The following is an 18,199-nucleotide window of genomic DNA, read 5'->3' on the forward strand; positions in this document are numbered from 1 at the left end:
ATTTTATAAGCTTTCAGTCAATTACAAAAAAAATAATATTAAAAAAATATATTATTATTATTAATAACAAAATTATATGGTAAATGTAATGTGTCAATAATATATCATTATGTAATGATATATATATATATATATATATATATATAAATATATATATATATATATATATATATATATCATTACATTTACCATATTATTAATGCATAAATAAAAGTCCAACTTTAATTTTACAAACTTACAAGCTTTCAGTCCATTACAAAAAACAACAATATTCTAAAAATATATTATTATTTATATAATTATATGGTAAATGTAATATGTAAAATGGTAAATATATATATATATTAGTCCAACTTTATGTTTACAAGCTTTCAGTCGATTACTGCAGAAAATAGCTTTAACTCACCCCTCGGTTTGTAAAAAAAACACAAAAATAAGGTATAAACTTCAGAGTTTCAACAGCATTTAAAACTATTTTCACAGTACTGTACACTTTCCAGCTGAACTTCCATTGTAAGTACATTACTGCAAACATGTTTCGTGTTTGTTTTTACAAACTTAAGGACAAACCACAGTACACTAAACCACAGATGCAAAGTATTTTCTCAAACCAAAGACACTTTTTCCCGCAGCGTCGGAGCAGTGGAAGCGTCCTGACATCTTGCCGGAAGCTTTCTGATACTCTCTTGGACGAGAAGCGATGCTGACAAGTGGGAGGTTCGTTGGGTAGAGCCTTCCCTCCGCCCGGGAGCATTCCCACGGCGCTCCTGTCCGCTACACAGATGAATCGCACCGTCCGTTGTCATTTGAGCCAGCTCCGGAAAAAAAAAGCTACCTTTTCTCCCCCTCGCTTTGTCAAACGCAAGGGAAAAAATGAAGAACGAAAGTAAGATATCCATAGGGGAAGCTTCCTACGGCCGCTCGGCTGACAGCTCTGACAAAATAACCAGCACCCTCATTATTTTATATGCAAACAATGATAAAACGAACTGTATGGAGATGTCATGTTAGACAATCAGCTCGGAGACCCTTGACATGCCGCCCGGCGACTGTAACAAAGTGTCCCGGCTTGCCACGGGTGACACCGCGCTTAATTTGCTGCACAATGTCCCTGTAATTAGATGAATTTGGCTCAGGCAGAGGAAAAGACAGCCAGATCAAGGTCTTGATGAATTAGGGGTCCACTGTCAAGATCAAATCACATTAATCAAGGCGAGCCAGAGTTGAGACAGCTAGTCTCCCCCCAACGCGGCTCTATGTGTGATGAATAGGCTAGCTGCTAGCGGGCCGACCGAATGTATCACCATCAAAATCTGTGAATTTAAATGTAACAACGCTACTTCGAGAATTCTATCGATTTATTCTGCTCTTTTAAGATAAACCTTCCTTCGAGCCTCCGTTTCAAAAAAGACGAGGAGGGGAAAAAAGCTCTGTGGTGTTGTATTTAAGGAAAAACAACAAAGTGTAACTTCAAAAACTAGTGCGGCCCACTTTATGTTCTGTTTGTACAATACCGCCGCCGCCGATCCGCTGGAAATTCACGTGGGACGCACGGAGCTCTGGAGGTCTGGAGGTTAACCTACATTACCGCCGCGGCTCGACACACCTGAACAGGAGGATGCTGGGAGAACCGAAGACCTTCGGGCTGGACGGCTAAGGAAGATCTTTGTTTGGACAGCCAAGACTAAACCTTTAGGAGAGAAAAATCTCTGGAATATCTCAACTGTTTCTCCTAGACAGCAATGAGATCAAATGCTCAAGTCGCCTCATTCTCAAATCTTTCTCCTAGAGTTTCAGAAGAGATCTCAGCAATGTGCTCGGCATTTTCCATCAAAGTCTACAATCAAAAGCCAGAGATCTCAATATGAACTCAATCATTTCTCACCAAATTCTCAAAAGTGCTCGGCGTTTTCTACCAAAATCTGCAGTCAAATGTCAGAAATCTCAATATGAACTCAATCATTTCTCATCAAAGACTCAGAAGAACAAATTATCTAAACGGTTATGTAGATGCTAATTTCATAGGGTTTTGCATGCAATTTGTCAGTCAGGTCTCAATGGAGTGTCCTAATTCTCACGTTTCTACCCACAAATCTCACATGTGTCTCTTCTAGAGTTTCAGAAGAGACCTCAACAATGTGCTCAGATTTTTCAAGACACCAGAGTCTGCGTTCAAATTCAGAGATCTCAACATGAACTCAATACTTTCTAAACAAATTCTTCATTATGCTCAGCATTTCCTACCAAAGTTTGTTTAAAAGTCAAAGTCAAATTTATTATCAAATTCTCCCATGATCAAATGATCTGAGCTTCTATCGACAAGCTAATTTTGTAGGATTGAGCGCATCATTTCAACCAACAGCTGTCTCTTTAAGAAATGTGTGCAGAAACAACTGAGACAAAATTGAAACTTTAACAAAACAAAACTATAAACCCAATGAAGCGTCCTGATTCTTACATTTCTCCTTTGTCATCTCAGGTCTCCACTAGTTTCAGAAGAGATCTCAGTCAGAGATCTTAATATGAGCTCATGAAATTCTCAAATGAGCACAGCATTTCGTACCAAAGTCTATTTATAAGTCAGAGATCTCAATATGAGCTCAATAATTTCTCATCAATATCTCCCAAGGTTCTATCAACAAGCTAATTTTATAGGATTGTGCATATAATTTATATCACTGAGGAGAAACATCTGAGACAAAATTGACACTTAAAGCTAAAAACTTTTAAACAGTGTCCTGAGATATGAAAGAGCAAACTGTAGTCAATAAAAATGCATAATCATAGCATATAGCTTTCCTCTAAGATAACTTTCTGAAGTACACACCAAACATTAAGACATGAGAGTCCTACACAAAAACTTAGGAACTAAGTAAGTTGCACTGGAAAGAGTATCTACTCAATGCCTTAAAGGTAATTCAAAGAATTAAACGAGACCAAGATGAGAGAAGAAAAGTTTATACTCTCCTCTCCAGATGTTTGATCCAGTGAACTGCACTAATCTCTTTCCTGGTTTTGAGATTTACCCGGCCTTGAGTTTTACATCTGGCACAGAAACAAGGCAAGAGTTTATATGTTTTCTAAACGGTTAAACCAAGAACCGAATGACGTAGCTCAGTTTTCGTTTTTAAATCTGGACGTCCATTTCCGTCGTATGCTTTTTATGAAGCATCAAAAGCATGCGCCGGTCATTTCGGGATCACCTGATTACACTGCATTTGAATGTTGCATGTCAGTGTGCATTCTGACCGCAGGGATAAACAAAGCAGACGCTTTATTTGCGAGCGCAGAGATTATTTATATTCACAAATGCTAAGAACCAGAGCCAGAAACGGACAGGGCTGCAGGCTCACCCGTGCAGAGCGTGGAGCACATGGGGTTCGTAGTGGTATCTCCCCTCGTGGTGACGCACGTCGATGGGGATCGGAGAATGGAAAGTCGGGAAGATGTGATGAGGGCCTGCAAGAGAGAAACAGAGAGAGAGAGAGAGTTGAGAAAAAGCCAAGACTTTCAAAAAAGAAATTTCAAAGGCAACAGCGCTACAATAAAGTAACATGAATTTCAGAGCAGTTTCATGTAAAATATTGGCACTATCACACAAGAGTGGAGGAATAAATAAATAATCAAAGTATCCTAAGAAATCCTACATCCCCAACATAAAAGATATCCAACTGGGCTTTTGACAAAGACCTGCAGCTAGACGCTCTTTGAACTCGTACAGATGATGGACGTTGTGAAGGAAAAAACCATCCGGGACACAAACTGGGGCTGACAGCGCAGGGAGAGAATATTCCTCGGCCCGGCATCGTTGCCTCATGCTGGGTCATGCCAACCAGAGCATCTCCCTACTGAACCGATACTGATCCGACCGCGTCCCCGATGCTTTACTGGCACCGAAACGAGTCCAAAACGAAGGTGCCAGGGCGACGTGAAATCAGAGGAGGTCAGGCCTTTGAAATCAAACCTCGAACTAATGAGGGAGAGTTTTTTGACTAAAAGCTGTTGCCTGTTGCCTCAGCGTTTTACAGTCTGCCGTATATGTTGGCTGGCATTTCTTTTCATCATAACTCCTTTGGCTGGATCATTTTATTTGAGCCCGAAGAGAATCAGAATCAGCACTTTGTTGTAATAAAGCCTCCGTTGGCTCGGGACGTCCCGTTAAAGGCCAACAGAGCTTCATTAGCAGTTATGATAACGGGAAACCACATTTGAAGGTTTCTTTGCCATATGCAAAGAGCTGTTTGCAGTGGTAAAGTCTTAACTAGCTTTCCCTTCTAATTAAGTCTTTTGCTCCTGCCGCTCCTTCAATCTTTTCATGCCCTGCGAAAATAAACGGATAAAAAAGAAACGGGTCGAAATCAAAGCAGATTTAAGAGCTTTCCTGTTCTCTAGGTTTTCACATTTTCTAAAAAAGGGAAAAAAGAGCTCTGTTGCTAACAGAGCTGGGTAGTAACTGATTACATGTAATTTGGATTACGTAATCGGATTACATTCTATAATGCTCATAATAAGATTACAGTTACTTTTTTATGGATTACATATTATTCACACAATGCCAGTAACTGTTTCATAATTTATTGATTCCCACTTATTCTTCTTTTTTCAATTTTCCTTTCTAAAAACCCTACTGTGTGTCATACCATTTAGCTTTGACTATGTTCACAACATATAATTGTCATGTAAATAAATTTGCAAACCATGCTTCTGAATTTGGGTGAAAAAAAACACCTTTTGAGCAATCAGACCATGCATGAAACAAATAATTATGCTAGTTACTAAACACTGCTGATGAATGTTTTAATGCATTTAATTATGTTGATATAAAACATTTAAATTTTTCGAAATTTAGATTTATACATCATATGAAAGATTAATAAATAATCGTTGCATTGATGTATGGTTTGTTATAATCGGACAATATTTGGCCGAGATACAACTATTTGAAAATCTGGAATCTGAGGGTGCAAAAAAATCTAAATATTGAGAAAATCTCCTTTAAAGTTGTTCAAATGAAGTTCTTAGCAATGCATATTACTAATCAAAAATGAAATTTTAATATATTTACTATAGGAAATTTGCTAAATATCTTCATGGAACATGATCTTAATATCCTAATGATTTTTGGCATAAAAGAAAAATCGATAATTTTGACCCATACAATGTATTTTTAGCTATTGCAACAAATATACTTGTGCAAAAATATTTGCTTTTTTATATCAATATGGTACGATTAATGGTAAGTTGTAAACAAGTTAGATAAAAAAGGTAATCTAAAAGTAATTAAAAAGTAGAAAGATAGATTACCTAAAAATGTTACTAACTACAGTTTTCATCATGTAATCTGTAATCAGTAATGGACTACAATTAGTAAGTAATCTACCCAGCTCTGGTTGCTAATGTGCTCTGACTGGTGTTTCTATGCGCAAACTAACACTAAGAATGAGCACTAGTGCTAGTAATGCTTGACTTAGCAGGAATGAGAGGAGGGTAAGTGAATCAGCTGATCTCTGGACTGTATTAACATTCTTTAGGGCGGCAGCAGTGGGAGGGTGAAGGGTGACCCGGGGAGGTCAGGGGTCACGGGTCATTATCCACACCAGGGGTTCTCAGCAGCTCCTCCAGAGGATTCATTCACTCAACAGAAGCAGTGTGAGTCAGCAGTCTCTCACACTCTCGCTCTCTCTGCCTCGCTGTCAATTTGTTCATACCCTTCAGAATGGCAGACGAGAGCATCCCAAAGGACAGGAAATGACCCGCTGCTTTTCCTGTCTCTCTCTTTCACTTCACATTTACATAATGTAAAACTTAAAGGGATAGCGCACCAAAAATACAAAACTGAAGTCGTTTATTCACCTTAATGTTGTTACAAACGTTCGACAGAACAGAAATGGAGACGTTTTGCAGAATGTTGTCGGAAGGGAGGATTTTACAGTCAATGACAAAATCCTTTTTTTTTTTACTTTTATGATACTTTTATGGTGTTTATAATCCGTTTTGGACCTTAAAGGGATAGTTAACCTCAAAATGAACATTTTGTCATCATTTACTCACCCTTATGTTGTTCCAAACCTTTATGAATTTCTTTCATAAAAGATAAAAGACATTTTGAGGTATGTTGGTAAGTTGATGGTAGCCATAGGGGGAACAAATACTATGGAAGTCAATGGCTACCAGCAACATTCCTCAAAATATCTTCTTTTGTGTTCAACAGAAAATGTAAACTTAAAAGGAAAGCGCACTGAATTTTTAAGTCATTTATGCAGCTTGATTCACAAAGATATTTCAGTCAATAATGATAAAATCCTCCCACTTTTATGGTGTTTTTAATCAGGTTTAGAGCCTAACAGCCTGAGCATTCTGCTAAACGTCTCATTTTGTGATCTTCAGAAGAAAAAAACACGAAATTAATTACAAGACAGTTTTCATTTTCAGGTCATCTACTGTACCACTTTAAGTCGCCCTCAAGATTAGTTTTTTTAAATTAGATCTGAGATCTAAGTGCTTGTGCTTAAAATCATTAAATCAGACGTGATTCTAAGCGATCTTTACTTGTACAGTCTAAGTATTCGGCATGTTTTTAGCACAATCAAATCAGCTGCGTGACTAGCCAGAGTCATGTGCTCCCTTTATAGTATTTGTCATGGAAAATGCCTCAGGTTGCCTTTAATTGATGAAAAACACCATAAAAACACACCTGACATGCACAACAGTAATGCCACACAGCTGTCGAAAGCACAACAGCAGTCTAAGACACACAACTGGAGCAACAAAGCTCCGGCCCGACCTTTATACTCTTAAAAATAAAGGTTGTTTATTGGCATCAATGGTTCCACAAAGAAGCTTTACCATCCATGGAACCTTTTCATTACACAAAAGGTTCCCCTAGCGAAAAATAAACATACAATAATATATCTGAAATGCATTTATTTCATTTCAAGTATACTACAAATAGATTTTCATATTTATGTACTTAAAATGTCCTGCAATTGTACTTTTAGTATACTAAAACTGGTAACCTTAAAGTCTGCTAACCTGGAACAACTAATTTAATGCACTTTTCTTAATATTAAGTGTACCTGAAGTATACTTGCAATAGTTCCACTTTAGCACAGTAAAATATACTAAGTATATCTTTAATTGCACTTTAGCACTGCAAAATTAAAGTGCATTAAGTGCAAAATATGCTGTTCCAATTTATCAGACTTTCAGTTAGTACACTAAAAGTACAATTGCAGGACTTTTTATTAAGTACTTAAATATAAAAATGTATTTGTAGTACACATAGCATGAATTAAATGTGTTTCAAATAGATTTAAGTGTATTTATTTTTCACTCGGGGGAGAAACTCTGCTTCAGATGGCCTGTAAACGCTGCGAGGAGGCTGCATTCAGCGCCCGGCCGCAGTTAATGCGCCATTACTAATGCAGCGGGTGAATTATTGCAGGGGCCGATGGGAAGAGAGGTCGAGGACAAAGAGAAGGAGTGAAGTGGGTCAGCGGAACATGACGGAGCCGCTGCAGAAATTCTCCCGCGCTGAAGTCACGGACCACCGCATGAATCCTAATCACGCGGGTCCGGTTAAGGCCGACTTTGCGCTTTAATCACGACTTTGGAGGAGGAGATGCCAAAATAAAACAGGGGAAAGACACAAACTAGGGTAATTGGAAGCATGAAAAATACACAACTTAAACCCAAACGTTTGTGGCTCCGTAAACACTCCCGACTGAAATGAGACAGCAGCGAACGCAAACCGGCCTCGGTCCCTGTCATTAAAACGACACGTTACCCCGCAGCCTCATTCATCTGTGCCCGCCCTCAATTATCCACATTACCACTGTTATTTCCAGCCGTCGCATTTTTCATGTCAGCACAAACACCCACCCCATTCGCGACCAGTTCTGTAGAGGCTCGGGGGCCGCTGACGTCCGGGCCCCCGTCACCGGAGGAGCGGGCAGGATTATTCGATCATGCTGACAGCTCCATTGTTCCACCGCAGCGGGAAGAACAAAAGAGGCTCGCTCTGGAGAGTTCAAGAGGCGCGTTTACCAGCTTCTCTGAGCTCTATCCCCCAGGGCTGTGGCACGGCTGCGGAGTTCCGTGAAGCCCCTCGCATCTATTAGTCTTTAGGTGATAACATTTGTTTTCACATCTGGACGAATGGCACAGAGGGGTGCCACACTTTTTCAGTGTCGGGCTGCGTGCTGCTCCAGAGAGGATGACTTTCTCATGCACTTCTTAACCTGGCCGGTTCACACTGGGATCTTTATCATTCGAAAGTGAAGCGATGGAGCTTCTAAATACACATGCACTCACAAAAAAAACAAAAACATATTGGGTTCCTCAAAGAACCTTCTAGTGAATAGTTCTTAAAATAACTATTTTTTCTTAGTCTGAAGATGAATTTCATGCTTTTGAACATAAAAGAAGATATTCTTCAAAGTAGCTTCTTTTGTGTTCAACAGAAGATGGAAACTCGTTTGAAACGAGATGAGGGGGAGTAAATGACAACAGAATTTATTTGTATTTTTTCTCTATAAAGAATATTTTGTGGAATGGAAAGTTTTCATGGATGCTAAAGGTTCTTGATGAAGCCATATGCTTCTGGTACACTTGAAATATTTTGCATTTAAAGTCCGATATTATTCAAAGATCATACAAAAGTGACATTAAAACACATTTTAGACTTAATGTTAAGAAAAGTGCACAGTGCACAAGTAGTACGCCAAGGAACATAATCGCAAAAAAACAAAAACAAAAAAAAGCATATTGGGTTCCACAAAGAACCTTCTAGTGAATAGTTCTTTAAAGAACCATTTTTTCTTAGTCTAACGATTCATTTCTTGCTTTTGTTTAACATAAAAGAGGATATTTTGAGGAGGTAGCCTTTGACTTCCACAGTAGGGAAAAAATACTATGGAAGTCAATGGCTACCACCAGCAACTGTTGTGTTACCAACATTCTTCAAAGTATCTTCTCTTGTGTTCAACAGAAGATGGAAACTCGTTTGAAACAACATGAGGCTGAGTAAATGACAACAGAATTTTTATTTTTGGGTGAACTATTGTTTTTTTCTCTATAAAGAAACTTTTTTTGGAATGGAAAGTTTTCATGGATGCTACAGGTTCTTGATGGAACCATAAATTCCAATAAAGAACCTTCATTTTCCACCAAAGAACCTTCCAGTACACAGTTCTTAAAAGAACCACTTTTTTTCTTAGTGTAAAGATGAATTTCTCTCTGCTGTTGAACATAAAGAAGATATTTTGAGAAAGGTTAGTAACCAAACAGTTCATGATAGCCATTGACTTCCATATTATGGAAAAAAATTAATAAAAATACTATGGAAGTGTCAGACTTTGTTTCCCTGTGTCTTGTGTTTCCACGCACTCCCTGTTTCCTTATGCCCTTATTTGGACTTCCTGTTCCTTTCCTCGTTTAGAGTCATTATTAGTTAATTTGTCCCCAGCCCTGTGTTTAATTACTCCTCACCTGTTTCTGTTCTTTCTCGTTTGATTTCCTAGTGTTCTTAAGCCCTGTGTCTCCCTGTCTCTCATGTCCAGTATTGTTTGTCTTACCCCTGAGTTCCACGGTCCGTGTGTTGGTGTCAATAAAGAAGGCTTATAGAGTGTTCTCCTTGTCTCCTCGCTCCACGAGCAGTGTGACAGGAAGTCAATATCTACCAGCAACTGTTACCAATGTTCTTCAACATATCATCTTTTGTCTTCAACAGAAGATGGAAACTCACAGAGGTTTGAAACAACATTAACTATCGCTTTTTCTCTATAAGGAACCTTTTGTAGAATAGAAAGGTATCATGGATGCTAAAAGGTTGTTGATAGAACCATCAATGCCAATAAAGAACCTGGATTTTTAAGAGTGTAGGAGAACCTTCCAAGTAAACAGTTCTTAAAAGAACCACTTTTTCTTAGATTATTAAAATGTTCTTCATACTAAAGAACCTTCTTCCACTTTTGCAGAATGGAAAGGTCTCATTGATATTAAAGGTTCTTGATGGAACCATCGATACCTTTTAAAGTCTGCATGAGCTCCAAATTTACAATATTTATTTTGTTGGCACACATTACTAGTTTTAGGTTAACAATTAATTCATGCATGTTAATCCACTGAAAACTGTCTGTTTGTTTTGGTAATCTTTAGTCAAATTCTGATCATTTGCGAATGAGAGATGAGAGGAGCAGCGCAAAAATAAGTCCCCACCCTCGATTCAATATTCCGTTTCAGTTGGAAATACGTCACCATACTGAAATAAAGTGGGCAGCAACTTCCGGTTCACGCAGACTTTAAGAGTGTAGAAGAACAATTTTTGGTTCCCTAAAGAACCTTCCAGTAAACAGTTCTTAAAAGAACATTGTAATAATCTAAAGAACCATTTTCCACTTCTGTGGAATGGAAAGGTTCCATGGATGTTAAAGGTTCTTCAGAGTTGTTAAGAGTATATGAACCACTGGAGGCTCTCGATCAGATAAACATGGTCCCTCTTAACTCTAAGCGGCTCATTCTGATGTCATTCGGCTTTGAATATTCGGGCCAAACAAACACAACCCCTCTCGTCTTTGTTGTACCCTAATCCAAGAATCTAAAGGGGTAAATGGTTTCATTTTACAGGAAGTACTCAGCAACAATAATGGCCCTTTGAGTGGCCGGGTCTTTGCAGTGCAATTAAAAAGCTTTGGGCATTACAGAATCAGGAGGGGAAATTAGACAGGAAATTCCTGTAGAATAAGCTGGCATCGGGCCTAACCAAACATCGCCATGTCAACCACTACACACCAGCAGACCCAGTGCATTCTGGGATGTGATCTGCTAACACTGGGTATCTAAAATACAAGTCTATGCAATCTATCCATCCATCCATTCCATTACTCCACTTATTTATCCATCGTTCTATCTATCCATCCATCCGTCCATCATTCTATGAATCTGTTGTTCTATCCATCTATCCTTCGTTCTATCTGTCTGTCGTTCTACCCATCTATTGTGAAGTGAAGTGACATTCAGCCAAGTATGGTGACCCATACTCGGAATTCGTGCTCTGCATTTAACCCATCCAACGTGCACACACACAGCAGTGAACACACACACACCGTGAACACACACCCGGAGCAGTGGGCAGCCATTTATGCTGCGGCACCCGGGGAGCAGTTGGGGGTTCGGTGTCTTGCTCAAGGGCACCTCAGTCGTGGTATTGAGGGTGGAGAGAGCGCTGGACATTCACTCCCCCCACCTACAATTCCTGCCGGCCGGAGACTCGAACCCACAACCTTCGGATTACAAGTCCGACTCTCTAACCATTAGGCCACGACTACCCAAGCATTGTTCTATTCATCCATCCATCCATCATTTTATCTATACATCAATCCGTCCATCTTTTCCATTACTCCATCCTTCCATCCATCCTTCGCTCTATCTATCTGTTCTACCCATGCATCCATCCGTCGTTCAGTCTATTTGTCATTCCATCCATCCATCCATCCCCATCCCATCCCATCCCATCCCAATTCCACATCCTGTTTGCAACCTCAGTTCAAATTCAAGAATTGAATTGGAGTTCAAAAGTCACTCTCAGTTTGATTTCTGAATGGCAATTAGGATTATTTGGTTGTGTAAAATTAGTTACATATGAAAATAAAACATAACCAGAGAGCTAACCCTTCTTAAGTAGCTTAAACCGGCCTCAGGTGGCTTGCTGGTCCAATCTGGTTCCACTGGTCAGGCTGGTCTGGTTTGATGGTTTTAAAGGGGTTTTGTGCACACAACCAACTAAACCATCTGCAAAACATCTTAGTCTGGTTTAAGCATTTTTTTTTTCAACAGGAAACTTTAGGCTCAGGAAATGTATCACTTCAAAATATTACTTAAGTTTCTAGTAAGCCCAGCGCGCTGGAGGTAAACCAGAAGGACAAACAGAGCATGAGATGCGTGTTGTTAGCACGCTGTTTGTGTAATCTAGGTACTTAAGACCACAAGAGCCTGTAAGACTGATTACGGCCCGTCGTGATCGGCCCGCCACCTCAAGCCCCTGATTTATCACCTCTGCTCGTAATAGTGCTGCTTAACACACAGGTTTGTCCAGATTAAGTAATTACCCTAAAGCCGAAGTTTATTATCTTTAAGACTGGTGCTATGATAAAAAGAGCCCTGTCGGAGAGACGGAGCGAACAGAAGCGCTGATGGCGAATGAATAAGGGCGATAATTAAAATGCCATGCATTAAAGTGGCATTTCTGTGGGCGCCGTCAGCGTGCGTGGTTTCTTACATTCATATTAGCCCGGCGAAACCCCTCCAAGGGGGCGAGGGGGGTAACAGCTGGCCCAGAGCTGCAGCTGAAGGCATGAATTACTCCTCTAGCGCATCTGTAAATTAAACAAGGACGCGGCTCATTTAGAAGAAGAGCACAATTGCACCTGAAACCATCCATTGTGTTTTGCGGGGTCACGGGTAACTAGACTCTCAACCAGTGCTTTACTTCACTTAAGGTCAACACGAAAATGCATTCGAACACCTTTTACTTGCATCATACAATAATAAGTTTTATCACGTCGACTTTAAAGCAGGTTTGGTGTTTGCTGATCTAATGATCAGTCAGCATCAAAAACAGTTTGAAGATGAATTCTCCTTTTAATATTTCTAAGTTACATTAATAATTCATATGGCTATATATTATACTATATATCAATATGACTTTAAAATAATAATAACATTATTATTATTATTATTATAAAAAATAAACAATGGGAAACAACTATTGAAACATTTTGCAATATAAAAATACTAATACAAATGATGATAATAATAATAATAATATTATTATTATTATTATACAACTTTAAAATGACAATACTTTTAAGTAAAAATACCCCCCCCCCCCCCCCAAAAAAAAACCCTAACAAAAAATGTATTAATTAATAAATAATAACAAAAAACATTACACTAATTTTTAGCAACATTTCTCATTCGAATTTAGTTTAACTTGATGTACTAAAGTAAGTAAAACTAAAACTGAAATAAAAATGATATAAGTGAAGTGACTTTCAGCCAAGTATAGTGACCCATACTCGGAATTCGTGCTCTGCATTTAACCCATCCAACGTGCACACACACAGCAGTGAACACACACACACACAGCAGTGAACACACACACACACAGCAGTGAACACACACACAGCAGTGAACACACACACACCGTAGTAAACACACACACACCGTGAACACACACACACCGTGAACACACACCCGGAGCAGTGGGCAGTCATTTATGCTGGGGGTTCGGTGCCTTGCTCAAGGGCACCTCAGTCGTGGTATTGAGGGTGGAGAGAGCGCTGGACATTCACTCCCCCCACCTACAATCCCTGCCGGCCGGAGACTCGAACCCACAACCTTTGGATTACGAGTCCAACTCTCTAACCATTAGGCCACGACTTCCCCCTAATATATTCCCCCTTATATTTTTGGAATATAAAGCTATATAGACATTTTAAAAAAGCTTAATTACAACAAAAACATAAAATCAATAAAACAAACTAAAATGAAAATGAAAACATAAAATATAAAGATGAAAAAATAATTCAAAACATTAATAAAAACTACAATAGTATTTCAATTATTCTAAATGATGTTAACATAAAAAAAAAAAGGCAATTTTTGTCACCACTTTAAAGTCAACATGACATGGCATTCACAACACCTTTTATTTTCATAATATAAAAAGTGAAGTTTTATTTCATGTGGAGTTTAGCGCAGGATGTTTGGTGTGGTGTAACAGCGAGGTCAAGTCGAGCACCAGCGTCCGTGTCCTTGTGTCTCTGATCGATGGCTTTAGCAGCACAGAATAGCCTCTGTCACGTCCTGCTTCACGCTCTCTGACTCTTGAGGATCACAACTAAAATAGAGCATCTCTGAGGCCGGGACTATCAGCACTCAGAAGCGCCAGAGCGGACCGGACGGGACGCTGCCCAGACGCCGGCCGTTCTCTGCCATCACAGGAGGAGCGGACTGAAAATACATCTTAAGATGCTGGCTGTTTTTTGGAAGAAGCTAGCTTGAACAACTTCAACTGGTTTGAGTAGCTAATAGCTGGTTTGTTGCTGGTCCAAGACGATGTAATGATCAGCTAGCATGCTCGAAACACCTTCTGTTAGTAATTTATATACAGCTTTAAAGAAACCTCCAATGTTGAAGTTAACCTTATTATCAAAGAATGGGTTTCCCTGAAAATATGGTTTAGGGCTGCAGAATTGGGAGAAAAACAACTGGAATTGCATTTTTTAAATGAAAATTAGAATTGCAATTTAAAAAAAAAAAAAAAAAAATAGAATAAAAATAAATGAACGAATGAATAAATAAGCTGTGATTGTTTGTACAGTTGCACATTTTTACCAAATGTTTTCAAATTATATATCATATATAAATTGTATATAAATTATTTAAAAATAAAAATATTTATTATTATTATTATTAATAATAAAATATTTATTATTAACAAAAATATATCAAATTAAATGTTACTATGTTGATTATAAATATAGTTATAGATTAGATATTTATTAACAAATGCTACTGTAATATTTCCTAAAATGAAAATAATAATAATATAATTTTTAAATGCTTATTATTATAACAAAATAAAATAATATAAACAATAAATATTACTATTTATTATTGTATAATTATAAATATATCTATATAAATATTATATATTTATTAACAAATGTTGCTGCAATATTTTCCAATGTAATAATAATAATACATTAATATATTTTATGATTATTATGATCACAAAATGGAAATATAAAAAATATTAATTATAATAGATTTATTATAACATTTTTGTACATTTATTAAATGTTAATGTAATATTATATCAAATTATAATATAATTTTGCAGTGTGAATTTAAAATTACAATACTAATATTTTTTAGTTGTTTGAAACACGCAGTGCACATTTTATTTAATTAAATTGCAGCTGTATCATGATTTCAGCTTTATTTTAATGAACCGTGCAGCCCTAATATGCTTAACATCAACATTCAAATAAGCATTATAAAAATGAACACTATTATAAACATTAATATTGTGCATTTGCTAGTTGGCCATTCCTTGCATAAAAACACTAAATAAATGAAAAGCTTTGAATTTTAATTTCCAGATCACACACTGTCTAAACAAGACACAATGCCACAAGTTCAGTAGTATTTTTTCCGTTCACACTAAAAGTGGAGCACAACACAATCACAGCCAATCCAAGCCAAATGATGTTTAACACAACTGTGATGAGCACAATTTTGGACCAATCAGAGATCACTGTGGGTGGAGCTACACAGTAATGTAACAGAAATATAAACAAAAGCTACAAAACTACTTTATAGATGCTAATAATACAGGCACAAACTCGTTTGTCCTCAATCCGAGCGTTTATATGATGAAGAACCGTGACATCCTTTAACCGCAAGCAGACAAATAAGCTTTTTCTACAAGCTGCATTCGATTCAAAACATCTGTCCTGCAGCATGTGGACAAATTCGAATGCATTTCAGGGGTTTATTTGATAGAAACGTACGTACAGCACATCTTCTCCATTCGGTCTCACAATCTGACAGCAGAAGGTTTTTCTCTGGCATGTGAGGAGCAGAATGAGAAACATCTGTCTCGCTCACATCGGCCTCTTAGCAGGGGATCGTGGGTAATCAGCACACTTTGCAGGAGGGCCCCACATTTACTGTGCACTTCAGAAAAAGACTGTCCTGTTCCTCAGAAAACGAGGCTTGGTTTTCTATCTGTCTTTTGTGCTTGCATTATGAAGCTAAGCGCTGTAAAACAATGTTTGCATGATGCAAATATAGCTCAGAGGTCCGATACTTGAGATTTGTTGTCAAATTCAGCTTCATAAACTCATTAACACGTGTTGTTTGCTCTCTAATCCGTCTCAGGAAAGTGTAAAGTGGTTGTTTTGAACTGCTCATAAAGATCTCAAACATCTGCTAACATGCCTTAGATGCTCCAGTAAACGGCCTTTTGACCCTTCAGATGTTCTGCTCAAACTCAATGTCTTTGTGAGGTTGTTCACGCAGCACAAATGAGCAGATTTCTGAATTGAGCACGCATGAACGGCGGCATGATGCCGTAAAGTTTCCAAATGCACAGAAAGATGTAAATAATTTAGCCTGTTGATGAGAAACAGTGATAAAGTTAGCCTGCCAGAGAACACAAATTAAACAATTTACTCACAAAATGTGCTTCCTGGTCAACATAGTTTTGATGGTTCTATATGAATAAAATTATTATTATGATTCTTAATTTTACTAATTAAAAATGAACTAAATAAAAATATTACTACTGAAATATTTCCTAATATAATATAATATAATTTTACAGTACAACTTTAAAATTAAATGAAACTAATATATATATATATATATATATATATATATATATATATATATATATATATATATATATATATATATATATAGTTTGTGCTAAATAATAATATTTAATGATAATATTGAATAAATACTACTATTTTTACAAAATTTGTATTCATATTTTTACTAAATAAAAATACAATATAAATATAACTGCTGTAATATTTCATAACATAACATAATATAATTTTACTTTTACAGTACAACTTTAAAATTAAATTATAGTATTTGCTCAATGGCAAAAAACAAATATTAAAATAAATTAAATTAAAATATATAATCAAATAATAAAATCTTGTTGTCTGCTAATAGCAAAATAAAATCTTCCTGATCAGCTTGCATTGTTTTTAATTATAATATGTGTGTGATTCTATTATCAATATGACTTTAAAATAATAATAATCTGATAATGGTTCTAACTACTGCTAAATAAAAATAAACAAAATAAAAGCTTTTGTAATAGTATTTCATAATATGATATAATATAATATATATAATTTATTTTACAGTGCTTTACTATACTATTTAAAAAAATATTAATGGCTATTTGGGAAAAACACAGTGCATATATTTATTTAATTAAATCACAGCCCAGTCACAATTTTAATTTTATTTGAATTATTCCTGCAGCCCTAATATGCTTAATGTTCAAATATGCATTATCAATATAAACATAATTATTATCTTTTGCTAAATGGCAAAATGTGCTTCCTGGTCAACTTACGTTGTTTTTAATGGTGCTATATAAATATAACAACTGACAATCCCTATCTCTTAATTCTGTTACATTTGTGCCAAAAACGTGAAAAAGAGAGCAAGAAATGTGATATTTCCAGAGCAAAATCAATTAGACGCACTGAACTGCGGTGCAATCGTCACCTCTGGTTTGATCTTCAGGTGTGCAGATCAAAATGTTTTAGAAGATAATTAGATTAAAATGTCTCCCTGGAGAACCAAACACAGAAAAATAAAAGGTATTAAGATCTCAGATGACTTTGTCACTGTCTGTCTGGAGCATCGTGAGCGATACAGACGAGCTGTTAATTGAAGCTGTTTAATTGAGTAATTAACTCTGCTGACGGTTCGCATTGCTTAAGGCAGAACGTGTCGATTAATGAGAGACGAGACTGTTGACCCTGTTTCGTCGTGGCCTGGTTTGGGACATGCTGTAATTAGCTTTTACGCTCTCATGTGTCGAGCTGTGCTGTATTACAACTAAACTAACTAGTTTTAGCAGCATAACTACTGGTTTATGGCACTGTTTAAGAGAGAGCAATGGTTGGAGCTTTTTTGGCTTTTTTTCTGTCAAATCTTGACTGATTTTTCTCAAGTAAAGGTCAGAATAACTGCAGTAATATCTCCAGATGAACTCTTACTGGACTGAAGCAGCTCAGCTTTACTTGATTCTCCATCAATCATTTTCTAGAAAAATCAGTGCGTCTCAAATCTGATCATCAGGATCTTTAGAGGAGCGTTTGTTTCCAGAAGCTTTACTTTCACTGTTCCTCAGCGGAGGAATGATCTTCACAAGCCAACAAAACATCTCATATCCTCTGAGAAGCATTTATCTCTTCATCTCTCAATCAGCATTGCATTGCATTATATATTTAGATCATTAAAATCTCATCTGACATATTATTGGAGGTATAGAGTGACGACTGATATCATTTTATGTAAATAGTCTGCAATCTTCTGTCTCTTCATCATTTCAGGTTTGATGAAGTCAATATTATTTTATTTTATTTTTACATTTCAT

At 37.0% G+C, this 18,199-nt stretch overlaps 1 protein-coding gene across 2 annotated transcripts in view; it reads right to left on the bottom strand.

Annotated features, from left to right (window-relative positions):
- The window catches only part of LOC306855090 (zinc finger protein GLI2-like), a 93,175-nt gene that overhangs the window by 33,871 nt on the left and 41,105 nt on the right, over positions 1 to 18,199 (bottom strand). For both annotated transcript variants that reach the window (XM_079393539.1, XM_079393538.1), the window contains exon 3: positions 3,354 to 3,459. In XM_079393539.1, the coding sequence (XP_079249665.1) occupies positions 3,354 to 3,459 (106 nt within the window). The remainder of the gene's footprint in view (positions 1 to 3,353; positions 3,460 to 18,199) is intronic.

This window comes from Barbus barbus, assembly GCF_936440315.1.
Source record: "Barbus barbus genome assembly, chromosome: 35".
NCBI classification, from domain to species: domain Eukaryota; kingdom Metazoa; phylum Chordata; class Actinopteri; order Cypriniformes; family Cyprinidae; genus Barbus; species Barbus barbus.